At 33.5% G+C, this 27,962-nt stretch overlaps 1 protein-coding gene across 2 annotated transcripts in view; it reads right to left on the bottom strand.

Annotated features, from left to right (window-relative positions):
- Positions 1-27,962, bottom strand: part of ATRNL1 (attractin like 1) — a 723,386-nt gene that overhangs the window by 557,533 nt on the left and 137,891 nt on the right. The window contains exons 10-13 of one of the 2 annotated variants that reach the window (XM_053583937.1): positions 19,728-19,882; positions 7,919-8,003; positions 6,101-6,309; positions 5,557-5,675 (exon numbers count right to left, since the gene is read on the bottom strand). In XM_053583937.1, the coding sequence (XP_053439912.1) occupies positions 5,557-5,675; positions 6,101-6,309; positions 7,919-8,003; positions 19,728-19,882 (568 nt within the window). Of the gene's footprint in view, positions 1-5,556; positions 5,676-6,100; positions 6,310-7,918; positions 8,004-19,727; positions 19,883-27,962 lie in introns of those variants that run through there. The other variant, XM_053583939.1, reaches the window with a different exon arrangement.

Genomic DNA, 27,962 nt, shown 5'->3' with positions numbered 1-27,962 from the left:
TCCAACAGAAAGAGAATATTGATACGCTATAGCATGAATTGATAGTAGATAGGTAAACTATCTGCATCAGATATACCTAGTCATACACTTATAAGACACAGGTGGCTATGTATATAATACAATACTTTCAAACATTTTTAGAAAACTAACCAATGTAAGGTTGGTCGTTTCCTTCTAATGCCACTAGATAAAGTGGTAAAAGAAACGATGAACTCAGGGATTGAAATCATCAGCTCAACCTCTGCACAACTCAGGGATTGAAATCATCAGCTCAACCTCTGCACAAATGTCCTGATGCATCTATGTGTGCGTATAGCTGCAGGCTGAGATCAAACACAGAATTCAACTGCTGCTGGCTGAATTCTAACACAAGTTGAACTCTCAGGCTCAAAAGATGTCTACTATTAAATTGAAGGTACGAATTAGGAAAGAATGGGATTCTGTAAGGTGAGACAGAGTTGTGTGGAAAGATCCTGTAAAGCTGGTGAAATTGAGCCCCTTAATTCTAATGAGTCTTTGCCACTGGAAGAGGCTTCCCCATCCCAGTAGAAGTAGCCTTTATAGTCCCCAGAACAGACGGTCTATCTACTCCTAGAGGTAGCACCCTCCTCACAACCAGTGTTATTAGCCTTTCTACCTCCCTATGAGGGGATCAAACCTATATTGCCTGAGGAAACTGTAATGGCCTCTTCTGAGGCACTTGTCATGCAGGATAATGATGGTTCTCCTTAGGACCCACGCTCTCCACCCCTCTTTGCTTGTAGACATATTAACTAGACTGAAGTCCCAGCAGGCCTCTAAAAGTGAGCTACAAAGTATGACCCATGAAAAGATGCATCACACTCCAAAGGAACTACTTAAGTTTTTTAATGTAAACAGAGAAATCCAGGGAACATGTATGGGTATGGATACTAAGTGAGAGGGATAATCAAGGAACATAAAGTTAAATCAGGCAAAACTTATTGATATGGGATTACTAAAAAGAAATTTTGCATTTACTATTATAGTTTGGGGAATTAGAAAGCACTCTAACAGCTTGGTTGGTTGGCTAAAACGTGGACCACAAAGCTGGGCCACAAGGAGTGAATTATAAAAGCTGGATCTGTCTTTATTTAATGTAAAAGGAGAGGTTTAAAGGCTTAGGAGATTGGCATGTTGGAGTGGATTTTTCCATTAAAACTATTCACCCTCACTAAGAGAATACAGAAGATATAACTTTCACCAACACCATGAGAAATAAATTTTGGAGGGGAGTCCTGGCATCCTTGAAGAGTCCATGATCACCCTTCTCTGTAAGTCAGCGCCAGGCTTCCAGGGGGAACTGCAGCTATTGAGTTGGGAAACATAAGTGCAGTGGTATAACTGGATCCTAGAACAGCAGGAGGTAAGTAGCAGCACTCAACTCCCAAAGGCGAGGTGGGCATGGTTATTGTGATGGAGAGCAAAGTTAAAGCAACAATGACAATAGTCTCACTTGCTTCGGCATTTGCTAGTTGATCATCATGTTTCTAGAAATGAAATATACAGAAAGCATACTAACTTCTTAATTGATCTATCTGAGCAGAAAAGTTCTACGTCAAGTAGAAAAAGTCTACCCTGACATGGAGTCACATCCCCTTAATTACTTCCTAGAAATAAGTCAGTTTATGGACCCCAGAATCCCTAGAATGAAGAGAAAAGCTGGATTACTTGGAAGAAAGACCTCAGTAAATTGCCAAACATTTATTCTGTTCTTTCTTCCAACCTTTCCCAAAGAGATCTACAGCCTTTACCAGAGTAACCGAGCACTGGGGAAAAGGAAACAATGAGCACTAGATGCTGACCCTAAACTGACACTAATTTCAGAAAACACAAACCATCACTGGGGTCCACAGGTCAGAGATTTACGGCAGTCAGGTTATCAATGGAGTTTTAGTTCAGATTCATCTCACAATGGGTAGATTGGGTTCTGAACCTATCCTGTGGTCATTCCCTCAGCTATAAAATGCAAAATAGGAATATAGATACACTCAATACCTATATTCCCTCACACGGGTTCCCTGACTTGTGGAGTGAGGGCTATTAGGAAAGGGAAGCCAAGTAGAAGCCACTAGAACTACTTCCAGCTAGGAAAATGGTAAACCAAAAGCAATACTATATTCCTAGTGGGACTGGAAAGATTAGTGCCATAATCAAGGACTTGAAAGATGTAGAAGTGGTGATTCCCACCACATTCCCATTCCATTTGTCTATTTATTCTGTGCAGAACACAAATGGATCTTGGAGAATGACAATGAATTACTGTAAGCTTAGCCAGGTGACTCCAATAACAACTTCTGTATCAGATATGATTTCATGGGGCAATTAACACATCCCTTGTAACTGGTAAGCAGCTATTGATCTGGTATATTTCATTCTTACTGAAATTGACACTTATTCTGGATACAGATTTGCCTTCCCTGCATGGAACATTTCTGTCAAAAATATCATCAGTGAACTTGCATTATCCACCATTGTGGTATTCCACACAGCGTTGATTCTGATTAAGAAACTAACTTCAGACTAAGTAAAGTGCAATGAAGGACCCATGGTTACTGGTACCCAAAATCCTAAACAAGTTGTTTTGATAAAACAGTGGAATAATCTTTTGAAGCTTCAGTTACAGTACCAGCTCTATGACAATACCTCGCAGGGGCTGGGTAAATATGCTCTGAATCAGCACTCAGTATATAGTGCTCTTTCTCTCACAGCCAGCCCTATGGGTCCAGGAATGAAGGGACGAAAATGGAATCAGCACTACTCACTATTACCCCCAGTGACCCACTAGGAAAATTTTCCTTCCTGTTTCTGTGACCATATTCTCTACTGGCCTAAATGTTTTAGTTTCAGAGGGAGGAATGAATGGTTTTACCAGAAAACACAGACTGACTCCATTCAACTGACTGTTAAAATTGTCACCTTGCCACTTTGGTCTCCTTAGGCCTCTAAATCAACAGGAAAAGAAGAAAGTTAATGTGCAGTTCAGGTGACAATTACAGAGATATTTAACTGCTACTCCACAAGAGAAGTAAGGAAGAGAATGTCTGGAACACAAGAGCTGTCTTAGAGCATCTCTTGGTATCATCCTCCATGATTAAGATCAATGGAAAACTATGACAACCCATCGCAGGCAGGGCTACTAATGTTCCAGATCCTTACAGAAGGAAGATCTGAGTAATCCTACCAGATAAAGAACCAAAAGCAGCTACTGTGCTTGCTAAAGGGAAAGGGAATATAGAATGGTTAGGGTATGAAAGTAGTTACAAATACCAGCTGCAACCACAGGACCAGTTACAGAAAGGAGGACTGTAATTATCAGGGATATTTCCTCTTCGTTTCCACATGAATACATTAGAGTTTGTGTGTGTGTGTGTGAGAGAGAGAGTGAGAAGAGAAATACTATTTTCTTTCCTCTTATTCCTTTATCATGTAACATAAGAAGTACTGACTTTATATGAGGATTTAAATATTACTAATTTTATATCAGAGTATTTAAATTAGAAAATAGCAGGGAGAGGAGTAAACATTACTCAAAGACTTTTACGTACTTTTTGGGGGCAAGGACTGGTTTATTTTCAGTTGTACAGAGGAAAGATGTATTAAGTGGAATTATTACATTGTTGTTATCTTTATTAGTAGATTAAGTATGGTTTATGAAGATATATACAAGTGCCAAGTGGACTGGGGGTGGATTTGTGAAAGTTAATTTTATGTAACAACTTTACTGGGACATGTACCAAGATATTTGGTTGAGCATTATTTCTAGGTGTATCTGTCAGAGTATTTCTGTACAAAATTATCATTTGAAATGGTAAACTGAGTAAAGCAGAATGCCTCCCCATGGTTGGTGGGCATCACCCAATCCATTGAAGCCCTCAAAGAACAAAAAGTAGAGAAAGGAAGAATTTCCTCTCTTTACTTGACTGCTTGGGCTGAGACATCCGTCTTTTCTTGACCTTGCCCTGGGACCTACACCATCTGTGCTCTCCATTGTCAGACCCCCATCCTTGGAGTGGAATTTACATCAATAGCTAGCTTTCCTACTGGCTCTGCAGTTTGAAGATAGAGGATCATGGGACGTTTCAGTCTTCATAACCACATGAGCCAATTCCTTATAATAAATGAATTTATATATATGATATTTTTTTTATATACACATTTGTATACACACATAAGCCTACTGGTTCTGTTTCTCTAAAGAACTCTAATAAAAGTCCTTGATTCCCATGTACTATTTTGTTTAACTCCCATTTGCACTCAATAATTCCCATTAAATGAATATGAATGTAACCTAAAAGTGTAATTTACACGTTATATTAATGTTAAAAATCATAAAATTTAAGTATATCTTGTTATTAAAACAACTTATATCATTGAAAAGTACATATCACAAAATATGTGTGAAAGCAAAAGAGTCCAGTCGGGTTAGTTAATACTGCAAATTTTCCTCCAGTTTACATTTTGAGTATTATTTTAGATTAGAATTAAAATTTAAATATTATTAGTTACTAGAAAAAATTGTATATGATACAATCAAAATTCAAACTTAGTTTCAAATTCTCTCCTCTTTACACTTTACCTCTGCCTACTGTTTTATAAAACAAGTTGATACTTTAATTAATTAATAATAAAAATTCAGAAAAAAATAATGTAAATTATATTTTAAGATATATGCACATTTAGTTTTATTTAAGCTATAATTCCATGAGAAAATGTTTAATGCTACTAAATGCTATTTTTTAAATTTTCCTTTCAATTTGTTGACATCTAAAAAATACGGGATGTCTTGATGCCAATCACTTAAAATTTTAATTTTTGATGCTCTTAATTCATTTTAATCTACCATAAACATTAATTTTATAATTTTTCTTCATCTAAAGTAGAATGTCAGTGCTATTGACATTTTGAACCAAAAAATTATTTGTTGTGGGAAGACTGTTCCATGCATTGTAGACGGTTTGGTAGTATCCATGCCCTCTACTTAGGAGATGCCAGCAGCAGCCCCACAGTTGTGACAAACAAAAATATCTCCACACATTGCCAAATGTGCCCTGCAGAACAAAACTGTCCCCAGTTTACAGTTACTAATCTAAAGATGATTAAAAGGGAAACTACCACCATCTTCAGGTTAAACTTACATACAAAGTATATAATTAAACACTAGATCACACCATTAATGTATGTCTAACTGGAATCCAGTGAAAATTATTTTAATACCTATGTTGCTACCAGCACAGGATATAATGTTTATAGTTATGGTCTTTTTTAAAAAAATCAGTTTCAAACAAGAAACATTTTCCCAGTCTCATTCATGAAAAGAAGTAAAAGTTACTAGATTCAAAATGGAATATAAACTAACAAATTCGAGCAAAAACTATAGTCTAACTTTTAAATTTACCAAGAAGTAAATGATTCCCTACATACCTTCTAAATGTCTTAATGTATAAAGTACTTTTTCATATACTGCTGTTAAATGGCAAGCTAATGATTATAAAGCAGCCATGCTAACCACGTCACTATTTACCCATCAATACTAACCATACTGCAGTTACTATTTGCCGAAATGCATTTCTTGTCATCACACCATTGGCACCCATTTGTATTAGCAGTACAGCTGGCACAGTCTGCGTATCTGTAACATCTGTCATCAGAAGTAGCTATAATGTAAATGGGACACAGAATATATCAGGATGAAAAAGAAAAGGTTACATTTATGAATTCACAGTTTTATAAATATCTATTTTAGAAACACTAAAAATTTTGTAACCCAACAAAAATGACTTTCAATATCAAAATAAGTTCTTCAAAATGAAGTCAATTTGAAGTTTAATTGTGTTTACAGGCTTTTAGATGCCTCTTACCACTCTGTCTTAATTATTCAACTCACAAAGATCCTACAACCATTTTAAATTTACACACCTTGGAGAGGGGGAAAAGGAATTATCCTTACTTCCCTGAGAAAAATGTATTACTATACTTCCAAAAGAAAACCTCACAGAATTAATCTTCTATCACTCTATTTTATACTTCTATTTCTGTAACAGAGAAATTCTGCCACCAGAAAGTGGAGAAAAAAACTTACCTACTTTAGGAGGGCACTTTGCTCTAAGAATATTATTAGTATTTCCTGATTCCCAAGATTCACAGTGATTTTTATTCCAAACACATTTTATCCCAGGGCCAGCATTTTTACAAAGTTCTTCATCTCTGAAAGCCTTGCAATTTGGAGGCTTGTATACAAGTATGTCACTAAGGAGAACACTAGAAAATCCCCCAAATATATACATGGACCTACGGAAAACAAACAAGAATCTTAAATAAACGGTATTAAAAGTCTCAGTGTAATGATTTAATTTTTAAAATGTAGATTTAAATATACATTTGTATTATAATTATTATCATTATTATTATTATTATTATTATTATTATTTTGCAGTTTTTGGCTAGGGCTGGGTTTGAACCCACCACCTCCGGCATATGGGGCCAGTGCCCTACTCCTTTGAGCCACAGGCACTACCCCATTTGTATTATTTTTAAATAAGCACTTAAATGTGTGTCAGCATTGTTCTTTAAAATCATATTTCTAACATATAATACAATGTGAAAATATCAAACGAATTGTTATAAGATTTCTTGAAGATTATACAGATAAAATGTGAAATAATCTTTAACTTTTAATTGTGTTAAGAAAACATTAAATCTTCAAGATATCTATCTTATTGCTAATATAAGAAAGAAAAAGGTACAAGGATTACATACAATATTCCTTTGACTGGGAAAATACTGTTTTAATAAAGAAATAAACAATTTTTAGGAAATAGATAACAGCTACAGATTGATAATATTTTTAGAATTATTATCTAGAATTATAATTTTCGTATATAGGCATAGAATTTAGAAATTAGACACAGAGTTCTTATAGTATTTTACTTTTTTAAAAGAAGAAGATCAAAAATAAAATAATCAAAAATACTTTTAAAATTTCAATTTGGAAAGAGAAGCCTAGACAATACTAAATTAATACTAACCAGAGCTGAAGAAGTTTGAGACAACTTCAAAACTGTAGAATGTTTATTCCTAGAAAGATTCTTAAAATAATAAATGGAAAAGCTCATAAAAAGCCTCAAGAATGTCTTTTATCATTTAAACAAGTAAAATGAAAATCAACCAAATAGAGAAGATTCTCTGTTTGACATTGAATTTAATATTATATTTTGACAGCCAATTGGTATCAGTTACACAGTTTCCTTATGATTATGTCACTTTGTGATAACAGTGGGGAATTTTTACATAATTAGGATAAGGTGGTAAAAGATCATTCTGAATTACAAATTTCCATCGAATGAATGAGCTAGCATATTGTTTACTGTCACTTGCATCCAAATTACCAAATTTTTGCTATAGAAATATAAAAATTATATTAACTTAAGGGGGTAAGGTAATTTAATGTTCAAGTCCAGTTTTCCAATGGATATAAGAATATTAAAGTCCAGACAGATTAAGAGACTTGTCAAAAATCATGCATTTATTTTGTTACAGAACCAAAATGAGAATCTTAATTCTTCTCACTTTCCTTATTCTCCTTGATAGAAATATTGAACCAGCCAATCATTTCAGCTTGATCTTTTTAAATGTCATTCCTTATCTGAATTCTGGATAGGGAAAGAAGGCAGGGTGACATAAAAGGGTATCTGTAGTTTTATCTCAGCACATTTTCCCTGACTACACCCTACTTCTTAAATATGTTAAACAAAAAGGAATGAGGAAAATGGTTAACAAATCAGAGTGTATTCCATGGTGCAACAGAGATATATAAAATCCATGCCATTATGTACTAATGATCACTTTCAAAAAGAATACCAGAATAAGCAGATTATAACTGGAAATGTACTTCTTTTACCCATTAATGACTACTGCAGAGTGTCCAAATCTGTTGACATCTCTATGAAGATTTGGTTTTGGTAATATTTTCCATTCGTCACAAGCTAGAAACAAGAAAACAGAAAAACAATAAATGAAATACATATAAAAGAATAAACTAAGACAAACACTACAAAATAATAATTGGTCAAATTACAGATAGTATATTTAAAATAAGGAAGAAAAAGGGGCGGCGCCTGTGGCTCAAAGAAGCAGGTCGCCAGCCCCATATACTGGAGATGGCAGGTTCAAACCCAGCCCCAGCCAAAAACTGCCAAAAAAAAAAAGGAAGAAAAAAATGCCTTTCATTAATTTCCAAGACCTGTAATTTAGCTTCATTATTCAACTAGCATTATTCTTTAAATAAAAATAACTCTTGCTTATAATTCTCACAAACAATTTTAAGTGTATGAGAATGGTATTAGGTGTACTTTATATTGGAAGATAATTTCAACAACATATCTTTTTATTAAATATACCAAGATTCAGATAGTAAAACTGCATTTCAATATAGGACATACCTATTAAAACATTAAATACCACATCAAATGTTACAGTATGCATACAAAAGTCTAATAAATGGTATATATCATATTTGCTGAAATACCTAGAAATAGAATCATCAGAATAAAACATTTCAATCACATTAATGATTTGATATTTCAAAAGAAAATGTGTTTTTGTGTAGAGAGCAATGATTTCAATTGCAAAACCTAGATAAAAAGTAATAACATAATCCAGGACTACATAAAAACTATGGAAAGGAAAATGGTTAAGAAAAATGTATTTCATTTCAATATAACCTCAAAGTTGACATATATACCAACATAGATTTTGAGACATCAAATAATTCAACATTCAGTGACTAGGGACCCTCACAGGACAGTGTTTTAGATTTCATCTTCATAAACATCTCATATCTCAAAACAAGACTTGTTATTTAATAAAAGGTCATAAGTATAACAAGATTTTTTAACACAAGTAATTCTTTTAGGTAGTATAGAAGCTTTTATGAAACAATAAAATAAAGTTTGTTGTAAGAGTTAAAGTGTTAACAAATTACTTGGATTCCTGTTTAAGTAATCATGTTATTCACCCTGACAATAAGATAAATTCGGTTTTAATTCAATATTCTCACTAGGGAAGATAAAAGGAATTATAAAATCCAAAATGATAGTTTAAAAAATGAAGTTCAAAGACTAACAACAACAAAATATATCTTGGCTTATATTTCCCAAAGTATATTCCAAGGAACATAAATCCCTCCCCAAAAACGGTATTTCTTAATGTGGATGACCTCTCTCTTTAGTTCACAAAGTATACTTGTCTATCAAATACTCTCAAAAAAGAGAGAATACAAAGGTACAGAAACCCAACTTAACTTTATTTAACCCAACGTTTCACCAATGTTTTGCCCATAGAAGCACTTTTCACATATTATTCATTAACACCAAGAGTCAATGCTGTGAAGATCACATTTTAGGAAGTTCTATTACAGAGGCCTATTCATGCAGATTAATAGTCTGCCAATTTTACATGTTAGAGTTAATTTAATAAATATGTATTACATGTGGGTAGTACCATAAACCTTCCAAAGTGCTGGGGGCTACATAACTTCAAATGGTCTTTATAAAAGCCTAGTGAAGTTCAATGAATAGATATCACCCTATGTTAGAAGTCAAGAGTTAGACCTACAGGAAGTTAAGCAACTGTGTCAGATCCATTTTATTACCTTTATTTTTCTATAATTTAGTATTATACATTTTTTATATTATAAAAGTATATTGATAGGATTGTGAAAGATTATTCCTACTTAAGAGGGGAGAGGTGACCTGTAAAGGGCACAGGCTTTGAAAAAGAAAGAGATGGACATATTTGAGTTACCTAATGAGTTAGGGCAGATAGAGATGTCAATCATTCCACCCAATCCCAAGGCATATACTACCCAACACACACACGCAGCCACTGATAAACTGTGCACTGATTCTAGTATTTCAACAACACAATTACAGAAAATCAAATATGTTTCAAGGAAATTAAACAGAATGGAGAGTTAGATGAACGAGAAAGACTCACCAAAATACCCAAAGAGGAAGAATCCTCCACATCACTTGGGACCCCTGGAGTCCAGAAAAGACAGTGATCTGAAAAACTGAGTCTTTCTATAGCTAAAAGATAAATTATTCGAACCAGCATCCATCACAAACTAGGCAGAAAGAGGGAAAAAAGGAATATTTTCAAGATGAGAACTATAAAAAATACTCAGAACAACCATTTAAGAGGTGTGTCAAGAAAAGGAGCTGAGAAAATAAAAACTAGCATGAACTAAAAATGAGCTTTTTGAAGATTTCTCCTAATTCTCTAAGCCAATATATTTGCAAAGAAATATGAAATTGTTTTTCAGCACATGGAATGGTCTAAAGGATGGCATTAGAAATGCTTATGGACTGTTAGCAGATTTGTCAAATCAAATATTTTACCATTCTTTCTACTGTTTTTTAAAGAAAGAAAACTTTACAGATATGATTGAAATTCCTTGAGTACTCCCTTCCCAATCCAAGTGTCTTTATTTCTTCCTTCTTTAGAAGCAATCACTACCTGATGATAGCCTACTTTTTGGCTATTTCAAATAATGCTTCTAAAAATAAGGGTGCACAAATATTTGCTCATGTCTCTGCCTTCAATTCATTTGTGTATATACACAGAAATGGTATTGTTGAATCATGTTATTAATTCTATGTTGAATTTTGGAGGAACTGCTATACTGCTTCACCACTGTACATTTCTACCAACAATACACAAGGGCTCCAATTTCTCCACTTTCTTGACAATACTTGCTATTTTTTGTTTTTTGACAATAGCCATCATAATGGGTGAGAAGTATTTTCTCATTGTGGTTTTCATTTACATGTCCCTAATGATTAGTGATATTGAGCACGTTTTCATGGGCTTTTGAACATTTGTATATCTTATTTGGAGAAATGTCAATTCAACAACTCATTTAAATGCATAGCTATATATGATACTATGTGTTAATTTTAACCATGCTAGAGCATTCTATTTTGTAACTATACCGAATATTTATCCATTAAACTGTAGCAGAGACATTCTACCAGCAGCAGAGATCTAGTGCCTGCCAACCCAGGCTTCTGCAACTAATGACATCCTGAATGCTCCAGTGCATGGAGCCAGGTCTGCTCAGAACCCAGCCATCCAGCAGAACCTTAGCATCACTCACACCAGGCTGGGGTGAAAACAGATGCTCCACTGTGTTGAGCCTTGTGACTGGGGCAGAACACACCTCCTCCCCAGCAAGGAAACTAAACAGAGACAGAGCCTCAGACCCCACAGGGAAGACTTGGGAAGCCTTGGGTGACTGCCTAAGTGGTTCCTAGATGTAGGGGGAAACCATGATTGACCTGGGCTGCTGAAAAACCCCTCCCCATGCAACTGGGCATCAGCAGTCCTCATGCTGGTGGCACAGCTCCTCATATGGGCAGCTCTGACACTAAAATCCCCACTGGCAACTGTGAAGCTCTCACTTTGCCCCTATAGCTCCAGGGGCCCTGCAAGACCTGCAATTCCACATCTAAGGCTCCACAGTTGTACCTGGACCCCAAGACCCCAATACTAAGTCCCCACCACTATCATTAGTGCAGCAGAACCTTCCTGAGGTCCAACATTCCATTCAAGACCCCCAGGCATGAGAAGCCACCACTCCTTGATTCAGTCTGACAGAGTCCCCAGTAAAGATGAATAGGTGCCCTGTATTCTATTAACCCAAAACTGAGAGAAGGGGAGCCAGATTGGAAGAAGCCAGAAAAAGAATCCTGCCAACATAGGAAAACAAAACTATTGAGACCTCTAGTAAACACAATGTAGCTATGGTAATGGATTTCACCCAAAATAACAGATATGGAAGTCAGAATATGGACAACAATAAGATCATTGGAATTGAAGAGTAAGCTAAAAACCAACAAAAAGAAGCTTAGAGGAAAAAATGAAAATAATGGAAAATTCATTAGAGAGTTAAACATGAGGAAAGATATAATAGAACTTAAAGAAATGATAGAGTCATTCTGGGAATTTCAAACTGCAGTTGAAAGTTTAACCACAAGCTAAACCAAAGATCAGAAAGAATCTCAGAGCTTAAAGACAATGCCCTCAAGATAACTCGGTCATCCTTAGAGTCTCTGAAGAACATAAAACAGTCCAAATAATTCACTATGTGAATTGATATCCCTGAGGGTGAAGAAGAAAAAGCTAAAAACATGAAAAACATAATTAAGAAATTATTGAGGAAAACTTCCCAGATATCACCAGAAATTCAGATATACAAATACAAGATGATTATCAAACGCCAAGAAATTCACAGCAAATAGATCATCACTAAGACACATAGTAATCAACCTGGCCAAAGTCAAAATGAAGGTGAAAATTCTGCAAGCAACAAGACAAAATAATCAAATAACCTACAAAGGAAACCCATCAGGCTTACTGCAGACTTCTCAGCAGAAACCTTAAGGCCCAGAAGGGTTGGAGGCTCCATCTTCAACTTACTTAAACTGAACAACTGCCAGCCTAGAATTCTGTATCCTACAAAATTAAGTTTTGTAATAGACAGAAAAGTTAAGTCCCTTCCAGGCCAGCAGTCACGGTAGGAATTTGCCATGACCAGACCTGCTGTACATGAAATTCTCAAAACAGCATTATAAGGAAATCAGCACAACAGATATCTACCAGTATAAACTCACCTTAAAAAAAAACAACCCTAAAACACACAACTCCTATAAAACAATTGAACAAGAGGCAAGACAAAGTAATAAACGGCTACAAAACAGGATGAACATATCCACACTAGTTATCAATGTGAGTGGACTGACTGCTCTTCTTGAAAGATATACACTGGCTGAATCAATGAAAAAGCACAACCCACTGATCTGCTGTTTCTAGGAAACATATCTAAACCACAAAGACATACAAATACTGTCAAAGAATAATAGATAGAAAAAATAGAAAGAAATACTCCACACAAATGGAAATCGAAGGAGAGGTAGAGCCATTCTCATATCAGATAAACTTGACGTAAAGCCAAAAAAGGTAAATAAAGACAAAGAGGGTCATGATGTAATGGTAAAAGGAGCTAACCAACAAAAAGATACAATAATCCTAAACAGACATGTGTTGAACACAGGAGATCCCCCATACATAAAGCAATTCTTACTAGAGCTAAGCAAAAGAATAAATAGTGCCATCATAATTGCCAGGGACCGCAACACCTCACTGTCAAAACTTGATAAATCTCAAACGCATAAAATAAAAAAATACTAGACTCCAAAAAACTGTACATCAAGTGTAATTGTCTAACAGACAATTCTGTTAGACAATTACAGAACAATCTACACCAAAATTACTGAATACACATTCTTCTCAGCAGCATATGGGACATTCTCCAAGACTGATCATAATTTAGGCCACATCATACGTCTTAACCAATTTTAAAAAACTGAAATCATATCATGTACCTTTTATGACCACAGCAGAATAAAACTAGAAATTAGTCACAAGAAAAACATTCAAATCTACACAAATCATAGAAATTGAGCAACACCATTTAGGTCATGGACACAACTATAGCCAGGACTCAAGCATTACAAAAATGATACATGTAAACTAAAACATCTGTATCCCTTTAATATTTGAAATATTTTAATATTTAATATTAATATTGAAATATTTTAATATTTAATATTAATATTTAAAATATTAATATTTTAAAATAAATAAAAATGATCAATACTAAATATAATTTGTTTATATATAGTCTATCCCATTCTTACAGGATAAAGTCTTTTATATTATTAATCTTTCTGACTGCAATTTATATTTCTTGCCAAGGAAAAAATATATTTCTAGAGTACTTAGGTCATTATCACTTCATAAATTGTTCAAGGCTACACAAATTAGAGCAAATTCCACAGTTACTAACATCATGAAAACTGCAGAAATTCCATCCCAAACTACCAGAAAAGCCACACAGGAATAAACAAAGAGTAAAATACACTCTCTGGAATACATATTTTTTATAAACCCCATGCTACTAGGTACTAAATATTAATTTAAAAACCATAAATTCAATACACATAAGATCAAAAAATTAGAGTTACTATTCCTTTAAGCCAAATTTTCCATCAAAAAATACTAAGCCATAGAACCAGGTACCCAGGAAGGGCCACATAACTATACTAAAAACTAAAGTGAAATTTACAGACTGATTTATTTCATCAGTTATACAGAAAATAATGCAAGTAGAAAATGCACATTTATTAGTTGTTTTTTTACAAATACTTGTGTTTTTCCATAAAAACATGCAGCTGTAGTACTTAAAAACTCTTTTAAAATCTTTTAATAATCCACTGAAAATTCCAATTCATAAATCAGTCTTAATTGCATAGTTGAAATATGACAGCATGAACACACAGGTTATATACAGATATACAAGGCTGAAAAGAAGATAGATGAAAAAAAAAAACTTCTGTTAACTATTTCGATACTTTTGTAATAGAACACTAAATTTTTTGATGTTACCAAAAATCTTTATCCACCTTCCCCTTAAATGAAGGGGTTTTATTTCCTCCCAATAGCTCAAAATTTCTTTTAATATTCTAAAATGTGCACAACTTTCCCTAGGTTATCCATTCTTTGGAAGGATTTTGTCAACTGGCATTTATTCAATAAATATTTATTAAATTTGCTATTGTTTGCTAAGAAAAGTAGACATCACTACTTGGTACCCAATCTTAACTGAAATTTTATTTCCTATTGGCTTTTGTAAATAGTATGTAACAAATTATATTTATAGATTCCCTGACAATGAATCATAGTTGAATTCCTAGAATAAATCCTACTTAGTCATGGCTTATTAAACTTTCAAAATGTTATTGAATGCTATTTGCTAATATTTTATTTAAAATGTTGGATTCCATATTAATGACTCTTTCATAGTCTATATTCATGACATCCTTCCCACAGGGATTTTGTTAAGGCCTTTATAAACTTTTTTCTCATATCATATCTTCTTTCAAGAATCTCTATTCAGTAATTATTGTGTTCAAAACAACCTCTCAAAATGCTTGTAGACCTGTTCAGAAAGATAGAGATTCATTTCCCATTACTCTTTCCTTTCTCTTTGATTTCCTATTTAGAGATCACTGTTTTCTGATCAATTCATGGGAGGGGGAAAGGCATAATAAAGTGCAAACATACCTTAGCAATCAGATGAAATCTACTGGTACAACTATTTCTGGAATGTCTTATTCCACAAATGTTATATGCCCTCTTTTCAATTACATGATCATTCAAATTTTTTCCTGTTACATCAGGAAAAATCAATATCATAGTGTAGTGGTAGAATCAAAAGAATTTTGAACATAAAATTAACTTTAAATTCTGAATCCACTGCCTTACAGCCTGTTTGATATTAGATTTAATCATGGTAAATCATAGTGCCTTCCTGTATAGATTAAATATTAATATGTACTATTAATTAATACACACTACACAGAAGCAAAAAGAATTATATTTAAACCATTTGTAAAGTGCCAAACACTGTTGGAAAGTAGACTAATATTTGTTCTCCCTTTTCTCACATTTTATTTTACTTGGTGTATTCATCTTCTTTTTCTTTTTTTTTTTTTTGAGACAGAGTCTCACTATTTCACTCTCTGTAAGTTCCATGGCACCATAGCTCACAGCAACCTCCAACTCTTGCCTCAGCCTCCCGAGTAGCTGGGACTACAGGCACCAACCACAGCGCCTGCTATTTTTTGTTTTAGCAGGCACACACAGGGTTCGAACCCACCAACCCCCAGGCATGTGGCCGGCGCCCTAACGACTAAGCTACAGGCTCCCAGCCTGTACTCATTTTCTAAAAGAAGAAACTAATATTTCTTTTATATAATCCCAAAGAAAAAGAACACCTTCAATGAGGATATAATAAAGCTTGAAATAGTAAACAGTTGGCTAAACTCGATGAAACAAAAAAAACGTGTGAGTTATGTTGAGGGTTTCCCTGACCTACAAAAAAACCAATTGGTCCTTTCTGGTGGCCAGACAAGTGGGGCTATTAGCATCAATGAAGAGCCCTAGGAATTTAACAAACAGCATAGAGAAATACTGATTAACAGAGAAATGAATTAATAAAATAACCTCCAGAAAATGAAATAATTATAAACATGAAGAGCAAGCAAGTTGGATTTTCAAAATTGTTCTAGAGTAATTAGATGTTTTAATCTGAATATAATTTTGATCTGAAACACACAGGCACAAACATATATATATATATATATATATGTTACACACACATATATATAACTATACAGGGTTGTAAAAAAACATGTTATGATTCATATGATTCATAAATCAGGTGTTTTTTAAATGTTATTACTCCTACAAATATAAAATTACTTTTCAGTTTTTATTGATTTTGTTTTTAAATAATCACATATAAAAAATTAATCTCATAAGTAAAACCACCATGTTCAGGGAATTTATTTTTAAAACCCTATTATAACATTAATCTGATCTAAAGTTCAGGCTAGTCTGCTTTCTTTAAGACATACAAATTCTACTCTCTTCCCAATCCTTAAATAATCTAACTCAAGAAACTACATTCTGATGTTTCTATTATCTTCTGTTATTTTTCTAATGAAGAAAAAACATGATCAATAATATGACTTTCATCTTACTTTAGAATTCTATCTAAATTCTAAATAGCAGGCTATCTTTACCACAAAGATCTTTTTGATATTCAATAAGGTGTCATGGCAACTTTCTGAAAACAATAATATTACCACTAACCATAACAAAAAAATGAACAAATTTATCAAATTCTTAATCTGACTTCAAACTTAATTTACAAACTAGAACTTAAGAAATGTTTCATGCTAAATATGAGTAGTAGATCCAGTCTTTTTCACCAGCTCTGGCTTCATTACCAGTTGCACTTCAGTCATTTTTTGAATTATAGACGCCTATGGCCTAATCTCAAATAATCTGATTTTATAGGTCTAATTTTTTTCTCCCAACAACCTTCAAAGGGGATACTGAAGTACAGCCATAATTAAAGATCACCAGCATATGCCTTCTCTAGCCATCATGCCAAACTGAGTAAGAACTGTGAAGGAAAGGTTATATATTTAAGGATTAATATATTCATTATATGACATTTACTACAGCCACAAGGTCAAAAAAGTAAATTTTACAACAATGAAAAGTTATGATGGCACAAATATTCCTGTTCATTTAAACATGGCATAACACAAAGCAATCATCAAAGTGATCAGGTGTACTGCAGTTAATTATGCCAAAATAAAGTCCTACCATAGGGAAGAGATAAATTAGCAACATGACATTTTCTTCAAAAAAGAACTACGTTCTGGTTGGTTCGCTATACAATGTTTATATTTTCACAAAAATATACTTCATAAGAAAATAATTATTTTGAAAGACATTTTCTGAAGTCTGAAACACTTTTCCCCAGGGAAACAGTCCAACATTTGATGCTCCCAATCCAGGGGGATAAATACAGATTAGGGGGAACTTTATTAAGAAATATCTACAAATAATCAAATGAGGTAAAACAAAACACTTTTAATATATGTGTGATTACCTTTATGTTTTTGTTGTCATTTTTAGTACAGACAAAAAAAAAAATCCTATGTTAAAATATAAAACTGTTTAAAATATTTTATTCTTCCTCTAGTCTGAACAGTTTGAAAAAAATGAAACTGATTTTGCTTTTATGTTTACACAGTATTAAGAAAAAAATTAGTAAATATAATATAAATTACTAAATATCTGATAATTTGTTGTCAAAATGAAGAACATACATTGAACCAAACCAACCAGCATGATGTAATCTTGTAGAAAAACTACCACAATCTTAGGAGTTAGCAAAGCTAAATCTACCACTTATACCCTGCCTAACTTCAGACAAATTCCTAATATTCTTAATCTTATGAAAATGTAGTAACATTGTTACAAGGTTATTACAGAGGTTACAGATTTTGTATATAAATACATAGTACCTAGCACTTCAGAGAAAATTAATAAGAGGTAGTAATTAGAATTATGATAATCCGATCTATTTCCCTGTTGAACCATTATTCCTTCTTTCTATCACTGAAACAATAATTTCTAATGGTTTTTCACCTCAGTAAACATTCTGACACTTGAAACATCATAAACTTTGACAATATGAAAGAAATAAAAATAAATTCCCAATATGTCAGCTACAAAATAGTTAATCTTCAATTCTTCAAAGTACAGACATTGTGTGGAAGCTCCTTGAAGGGTCTTTTGCAAAAGTTCAAAATCCCCTTCATGGATTTTTAATATGAACAACAAAATTCTACACTTTTCCTACAATTTTTTTCCCCAGAAGAAAAACAAACAAACAAACAAAACTTTCATCTACTTTGAGAAAAATAAGCCCACTGTCTCAGCACCATAGCCAAAACAGTATATTAACAAGCCTAGACTGACAGATAAGGTCCCTGCCAGTCTAGATGCAGTACTGAAATTCAAACCATTTTTCTGCTCTCAGACAATGATTTATGAGCCTTCTATAAACTGATAAAATTCCAGGTTCATTATAAGTCATAACTTTAAATTATTTTCTCAAAAAGATAAAGATTAAATTATTTAGTATCTAACACATAGAGTTACACATAGATTAGAGTTAAAAAGCATGCTTAACTTTATTATTAGGAATTTCCTTCAAACAAACATAATAGTATAAAGATCAAAATGCTTATTGATAGTCATAATTTTCTTCATATGTTTCCACTTGAAATAATTTACCAAAGCAGACAATGTGCAGTTATGAGGTTTAAAAGCAGAAGTATACTTATTACATCTATTAAATGTTATCTTTTATTTTTATGCATCAAAATACATCCCAGTATTTTCAAAATTGTGGTATACACGTGTTACTTTATACCACCAATAAAAGGTACTCTTAACCACTGCTAAGTATATTTTAAATATTATCTAATTTTTATATAACACAATCCATAGACAATATTTTCACTACAATGGTCTACTAGGTACCTAAATTTAGTATTTCAAGAAATACACATACTTAAATACTCAGAAACTGACAGGACTATATATCGTGATTGAAATTAATTGAATTTTATAATGCACTCCATTTTGGGTTCTCTGGAAAATGATGCTTACTTAGTTGTTTCTATTCCTAGGTATGTTCTGGGTCTCCATTTTGTCTCAAAATCTTATTTCTTTAGCTCTACGTTTTTATACTCCTTTCTCTAGTTCTAACTTCTATGCTAAGTTAATCTAGAATTAATATAGATACATTTTGCTTATCCCTAGTAAATCTAAAATGTTTACATTCCTACTCTTTATAATTTACATAATTTGACAGTATTTCATATCTATCCATCATCAAAACTATTAAACAATATGGTAACAAACACAAAAGACTGATAGGGAGCTCACACAGGGATACCATTTACAAAGGTTTCAAAAAGGACATTCAGACTTAGCTTTCTCTATTCTTCAGTCTTCACCACTAACTTACTTCGACATGTCTGTTCTCCTAGCTATATACTACCACTATGCTGGAATTAGAGAATTCTGTCCATAATGTAGCACTGAATTTATCTCTAAAATGACATATACACATGCCATCAATTAATGTATTAGAGAATCTCTATGTGGAAAATTTCTGATATTTCCTAGTTTGTACAATCCTAACAGATACATACCTATGTCATATGCCAGGAAATCGGCAGAAAAACATTTTGCACCGTTACTCAAGGAAGTGTCATTATGGGTATTTCCTCCAAAAATAAGCATAGCTCCATTGATAAGAACAGCTGAATGAAGGTATCTGGCAAACCCACTTTCTTTCAAAATAGTCCTACAGAATAAAATTTAAAAATGTATTACAAAGGATAAAAAGACCTCTCTGATTTTCTATATATTATATAAGGGGTCTAGTTTACATATAGATATTCCCTGGAATTGTGGGGGGAAAAGTTTATCTTTTTAACAATTTATAAATGACCTTTAGACTTCAATACTTTTAAAAAGTATTTGAGACTCACAGCATCTTAGAATGCTTTCAGGAAACAATATCAAAAAGATGTGTTAACCATCATAATAATTTATATTATAAATTTTTATTCGTAAAGATGGGAAACAAGCTATGTTAAAACTAAAGGACAAAAACATCATTTTTGAAAACTAAAATAAGTAAAAACTTAAATATAGTAAATTTATTCTGAACTATATATTTGGTTAAAACTTCATAACTCATATGAACCCCATAATAATTTTTTTATACAGGCATAATATAACATGCATAAAAATGTATACATCGGAAGTCTAAAATTCAATGAATTTTCACAGGTGATCAAAACTAAGTAATCAGCACTCAGATTAAAAAAAAATCATTAGCACTATTCTTATTTTAACACCATAGCATTTTTTGCTGTTTTTGTACTTTACCTACATGAAATCATATAGATTGTATTCATTTATGTGTAAGTACTTTTGCCCAAGATTGTTTTTGACATATGCCAGTGGTTCTCAACCTATGGGTGGCGATCCACAGGAACTGTATTAAAGGGCCGTGGCATTAGGAAGGTTAAGAACCACTGACATATACCCACAGTTTGTGTATAATCAAAAATTACAATTACATTTGTGAGAAATATTTACATTAATATAAATGTTCTTTTAATTAAAGTTTAACTCTGAGAGAAAATGCTAGATATATATATATACAAGGTCTGACGAGATCACGAATTCATCCTAGAAAAAGTGCAACATACTTCATTGCTCCATATCACTATAGTAACATTTGAAGCACCCCCCTTGGGTATCTATGCACTGACCTCAGGGTAAAATCCACCCTTTGGTGTAATTTTTCTAGAATGGCCTTTAGAGCCTTCTAAATAATACAATAATGTTGTATTATCCCTGATGTCCTGAATGTCAACCAAATGTCTTCGTTTCATTATTTCCTTTGTCTTCAAGTAAAGAAAAAAGTCACCGGGGGCCAGATAAGGTAAGTAGCGCTCCAATACAGTTATTTGTTTACTGGCTAAAAAATCCCTCACAGACAGTGCCATATGAGCTGGTGCTCTGTTGTGATCTAAGAGCCATGAGTTGTTATAAAAAAGTTCAGGTTATTTTCCTCTAACTTTCTCATGTAGCCTTTTCAACACTTCCAAATAGTAAACTTGGTTAACTGTCAAGTTGGTACAAATTCACAATGAATACCTCTGATACCAAAAAAGGTTAGCAGCATTGTTTCAATTCTTGATTTGAACTTATGGAACTTCTTTAGTCGCCGAGAATTGGCTGACTTCCATTGCGCACTTTGACATTTTGTTTCAGGGTGATTTTGGTATGCCCTACGGCCCAAAACACTGTCTTGCATCTCCAAAAGGTCTTGGCAAACTTCAGCTTTCCTTTGCTTTTGTTTATTGGTGAGCTCCTTCGGGACTATTTTTGCACACACATTTCTCATACCAAGATGATTTTCAGGTAAGAGTCTCCTGTCTCTCTTGATGTTTACTTGGTCAGCTCTGCTCGTTACTGGCCGCTCTGACCTCTCTTCATCAGTGACACTTTCTCTCCCCTCAGAAAAACATTTAATCTACTTGTACACTGCTGTTTTCTTTATGGCATTATCTACATAAATTTTGAATAAAAAGTCTCCGATTTCACTTCCATACTAGCCACATTTAAAAGGAAATTTAATGTTTATTCATTGCTATAATTCAAGCTCCAACATTTTTATGATAGAACACAAAAACATTAAACAATAATGAATGCCATTCACCAAGACACTGCCACACGTCAACATGAACACATCTGTGAGACACTGATTATCAAAGTTATGAAACCTTACTGACCTGGTTATACAGGGCTTCCAGCGAAAGAGCATGGTGGCAAATTTGCAAACTTAATTGTCTGACCTCTTATGCCCATGATTATAATTAATTTGAATGAATGGAAATATAGCAAAGATGTATGACAATATGAATCAGTACTACTCTAAATAAATCCCTGGTACAAACAAAGAAAAAAACATAGTGTGTACAGTATAGTTATCATGGTGTATGTAGCATCTCCAAATCATGAATTAGAATACCAATTAATGACTAAAGTATGATAACATGAGGAGTTCCACAAAGATTGTCCCAGGGAAAGAACTATAGTCGGTAAAAATTATGAAAAAATAAAGATTAAAGCTGAGAACATTTTACTAAGAGCAATAGCAAATAAAGAATTATTTACTCAAGAATATCTACTAAATTTTGGTAAGAACAGCAATAGTCCATGGCATTACATACTACCCTCCTTTCCCCTGCCTTCGTCCCTACCACACATCCAGTTTGCCATGGCAGAAATTCTATATCAAGTGGGTAAAGCCAAGAACACAGACTCCTTTATCCCTCAGCTCCTAGTCCAGGCCAATGATATCTCACTAGGAGTGTGGCAGGCTGGCAGTACTTCTCATTTCCCCAGCTCAGGCTTACAGAAGCTCTGTTCTTAGAAGGAACATGCGATGTGTAGGTACTATTCCTATACCTGGCTCCCACTCGTAGAATGGTAGTTATATTAAAAGCCCAGAAGAAGAACACTTGGCCCAATAATCTGTCCCCCCCTTCACTCAAAGGCAGATTGTTCCACACCAAGGGAAGCAAGCTAAGACACCAGAGGCTACCTACCATGCCCATCCAGTGCCTTGCATATAAAGCAGTGATGTCACTCCAAGAGGAAGAGGCCACCAAGCTCACACATTGATAACTTCAAAACAGTGCCACAGAAGTGTTCCCCAGAAAGAGAGAAAGGCTAATGAAAAAGAGAGCTTCAAAGCTCTCCTCAAAAAACTAACTGTATTTGGAGCAGAGGATAGAAAAGTACAAGCCTAAGGAAACTATCAAAACAATGGATATTTTGCTTATAAACAATTAGACATAGTTATTCTCTCCAAGAGAACAATAAGGTAAACCACAAACCAGACAGGAGTTTACCAGAGAGAAGAGGGGGAAAAAGAGAGCTAATAAAAGCCCTCCAGGGGGTAGAATAAACTTCGAAGGCTGACCTCAAAGACTACCCCTGAAAAGTGGCCCAAACTTGACTCAGTAAAGCAATTTATGTTCCACAGCATTGTTAAAACCAATAGAGCAATCAATCAGAAATTAGCTGACTTTGATAACAGGGGCAGATCTGTAAGAGAGCTCATTAAAAAAGTCAGAGTCTTGCCAAACCTATTATCACCCCAGAGTGAATGTATATATCTCTAGGCTCAATCTCTGAAGAGCAACATTATAGAATGCCTCTGAAATAGACTTCTCTAAAAGAATCCAGCCAAGTCTCTAAACAAATAAACTAATAACAAGCTTTGGAAAGGGAAAAGGAATCGGAATCCAGTGTTACAACAGTATGTTATCCAAAATGTCTAGTTTTCAGGAAAAAATTATGACATGCAATAGGAATAGTATGACCCACAAATGGGGAAAAATCAGACAATAAAATAATACCTTTGAGAGGACCCAAACAACAGATGTAGCAAAAGAGACATCAAAACAGCCATTATAAATATGTTCAAAAATCTAAAAAAATAATAATAATAAATAAAAAACATGCTTGAAGATATAAAGGAAAATGTGACAATGTCTTATCAAATATAAAATATCAACAAAGAGATAGAAATTGTTAAAAAGATAATGAAAAACCTGGACTTGAAAAGTGCAATTAAAATTGGAAATTTTATTAGAGGCACTGAACAGTAGATTTAAGGAAACAAAAGAAAGGATCAATGAACTTCACTGTAGGTCAATATAGACTATTCAATTTAAGAAGAGAAAGGAAAATGAATGGAACATTGAAGAAATGTGGAACACTCTTAAGTGCACCATCACACATGTATTGTGAATGCCAACACAGAAGAGAGAAAGAATTTGGAAAAATATTTTAAGAAAAGATGGTTCTTGGCTCAGTGCCTATAGCTCAATGAGTAGGGTATCAGCCACACACAATGAAGCTGGCGGGTTTGAGCCCAACCCGGGCCTGCAAAACAACAATGACAACTGCAACCAAAAACTAGCCGGGCATTGTGGTGGACATCTGTAGTCCCAGCTACTTGGGAGGCTGAGGCAAGAGAATCACTTAAGCCCAAGATTATGAGGTTGCTGAGAGCTGTGATGCCACGGTACTCTGTCAAGGGTGGCATAATGAGACTCTGTCTCAAAAAAAAATAAGAAAAGAGTTTCTAAATTTCATAAAAAATATCAGTCTATACATCCAAGAACCTCAATGAACTCCAAGCAGTAAAAACATAAATAAAAATAATAAAACAGAAAAATATATACATAATAGTAAAAAAAATTAAAAGCTGAGCAGCACCTGTGGCTCAAAGGAGTAGAGTGCCGGCCCCATATACCAGAGGTGGCGGGTTGGGTTCAAACCCAGCCCCAGCCAAAAACAAAAAAAAAAAAAAAACAAAAAAAACATTAAAAGCCAAAAAAAAAAGATAAAAGGAATATCTTGAGGGCAGCAAGAGAAAAATGGCTCTTTGCACATAAGGTAACACTAACGAAATGAACAGCTGACTCTTCCTCAGATACCATAAAAATCTTAAAGCAGCAGCTGAATGCTTTATGTGTTGAAAGGGTGGGGGGGATCACCAAGAATCATCCATACACAGAATTATTTTTCAAATACAAAGGCAAAGTAAAGACATTTCCAGTTCAACAAAAGTAACAAATTTCTTGTAGTATATCTTTCTTACAAGACACTAAGGGAAGTAAGTATTCAGTCTTAAGACAGTTATTCAAATCCAGAGTGCTAGCAAAGTCAACTATTTAAGAATAAATAAAATGTACATGCATATTTCTTCTCTTATCTTTTCCAATAGGGCTATTATTCCAAAATGATGTATGGGTTAAAGAAGAAATCACAAGGATATTAGAAAATACTTTTAGATAAATGAAAATGAAGACGAGACACATCAAAACATAAGGAATATACCAAAAACAATGATTACAAAGAAACTTATAGTTGTATAGGCATATATTTAAAGAGAAGAAAGATTACAAATCAATAACCTAAGTTCCCAACTTAAAACAGTGGGAATAAAAGAGCAAATCAAGGTTATGGCAAGCAGAACAAAAGATATAAAGATTAGAATATAAATAAAATAGAGAATAGAAAAATGGAGAAAATCAAAATTGTTTTCCTTTGAAAAGGTCAACAAAATTGACAAACGCTTAGTTTCACTGAAGTAAAAAGCAGAGAAAACTCAATTTACTAAAATCAGAAAGGAAAGAATCATAACCACCAATCTTACAGAAATAAAACAGATTATAATGCAATACCATGAACAACTGCGATAATTTATGAAATGTGAAATAATAGTATAAAATGAACAAATTCCTAGAAATGTACAAGCTATCAAATCTGATATGATATAAGAAGAAATAAAAAATCTTAATAAACCTATAAAAATAAAGAGATGAATTAAAGAATTATAAACTTTAAAACTTTTCAGAAAGAAAAGTGAGAAAATTTCTAGTTCCACAAAGAAATAGCTGAACTGGTGAACTGTACCAAATAAATTAAAAGGAATTATGAATTCTTCACAAACTCTTCAAAAAATATAAAATAGGAGGAGACACCTCAACTAAATCTAATAGGCTGGTTCTACTCTAATGCTAAAATTAAACAAAGATATCACACACAAAAAGAAAACTACAAACTAATATCTCTTATGAATATAGATCCAAAAATACTTAGCAAAATACTGGTAAACTGAAGCCAGTAATATAAAAATTATTATACGCCATGACCAAATGAAATTTATCACAGGTATCCATGGTACATTTAACAATTAAAAAATTGATCAATGTATTAATAGAATTCTGACACCAAAACGTAAATAGCAAAAGCAAAACGTAAGAGACTAAAGATATGATAAATAAATTGCACTTCAAAAATGAAAATTTTTGAGCTTCTAAGAACACCATAAAGAAAATGAAAAACAACACAAAGCCTGGGAGAAAATATTTTCAAAACATATATCTGATATGTGGAATATATAAATAAAACTTACAATTCAGGGCGGCGCCTGTGGCTCAAGGAGTAGGGCGCCGGTCCCATATGCTGGAGGTGGCGGGTTCAAAGCCAGCCCCAGCCAAAAACCACAAAAAAAAAAAAAACTTACAATTCAATAATCAACAGACAAAAAAATCTAATTAAATCATGAGCTAAGACTGAATTTATCCAAAGGGCCTATACAAATGGCCTATAAGCACATAATATGTGCTCAATCTGATTAACCACTAGGGCAATGCAAATCAAAAATACAATCAGATACCACTTTACACACATGGAACAGCTATATTAAAAATGGACAATAATAAGCCTTGGCAAGGGTGTGGAGAATGTCAACCCCCATTCAATTCTCATGGGAATGTAAAATGGTATAGCCACTTTAGAAAAGATTCTGAAAGTTTTTCAGAAGTGTAAACAGAGTAATCATATAAGCCAGTAAACTCAGTTCTAGATATATACCCAAGAGAAATGATAACATATCTCTGCATAAAAATTTGTATACAAATGTTCATAGAAGCAATAGCTGAAAAATGAAAATACCCCATTTCCATGAACTTAGAATAAATGTATAAATAAAATGTGGTGCATCCATACAAAGAAATGTTTTTTTTACAAGAAATGGAATAAAAGTACCTTACATATACATGCTACAATATGGATAAACCTTGAAAACATGCTTTTACTTATGGTAAAAGAAGCCAGCAGTAAAAATGGCCATAGATTAATGATTCTATTTATATGAAAAGTCCAAAAGGCAAATATATAGATAAGGTAAGTAGATCAACCTTGCCTCGGGTTGAGGTTATGAGAGGAAATGAGAAGCAACTGCTAATAAATATGGAGTTTCCCTTTAGGGTGATGAAAATTTTCTAAAATTGTGGATGTGATCAGACAACTTCATGAATACACTATAAACGACTGAACTGTATACTTTCAATGTGTGAATTTTATGTTATGTGACTCATATCTCATAGACTTGCAGTAAATAGAATATTGGGCTTCAGAAATAAATTATGACAAACAGTTTCATCTAGGAATTTAACTTCCATTCTTTTCTAGGCCTTTCAGGTTAGAAAAGAAATTTAAGGAGTGAAAATTATGCCACTATGTGAAACACAGGAGACTTTCAGATAGAAATTTTTTAAACCAAAATATAGCACATTCTTTTTAAATTCTCCTGATTTCTAATCCTTCTTTATAAAAAAGAAAAAAAGTGAAGAGTAAATTAAAAAATGGATCAGGGAACAAAATATTTATTAATAGAAAGGTATTGGAGCTAAGGTAATTTAAATCTAATGAGGAAGTATGCTGTGCTGGTTCAACATTCTGATCGGTTGATAAAAATCCCTCATGTCAATAGGCTAAGGAAGAAAATCACATGATCATACAAACACCAACAGAGAAAGCCTTTGACACAATCCAACAGCAATTCATGATGAAAACTTTCTAAAACTAGGAATAAAGGGCAACTTCCTGAGCTTGATAAGCATGTACAGAAACATAATACTTAATGGTAAGAAAGAAGATACTTTGCTTCTAAGGAAGGGAATAGACAAGAATGTTCCCTCTCACCACTTCTATACAACATCAGACTGGTAGTCCTAGCTACTGCAATAAGGTAAGAAAAGGAAATAAGGAATAAACAGGCAAGAGAAGGATATCAAGAGTATTCAAATGGGGAAACAGGAGGTCAAACACCTGCTCTTTGTGAAGGTATGATCTTATACTTGGAAAACCCCAAGGTCTCAACCACAAGGGTCCTGGAAGCAATGTCTTGGGCTACAAAATCAATGTCCACAAATCGGTAGCCTTCATATATGCCAATAACAGTCAAGCTGAGAATTAAATCAAAGACACAATACCCTTCA

Source organism: Nycticebus coucang, chromosome 3 (genome assembly GCF_027406575.1).
Source record: "Nycticebus coucang isolate mNycCou1 chromosome 3, mNycCou1.pri, whole genome shotgun sequence".
Classification (NCBI taxonomy): Eukaryota; Metazoa; Chordata; class Mammalia; order Primates; family Lorisidae; genus Nycticebus; species Nycticebus coucang.
Note: the sequence above shows the minus strand (reverse complement) of the source record. Positions and strands in the feature narration are given on the sequence as shown.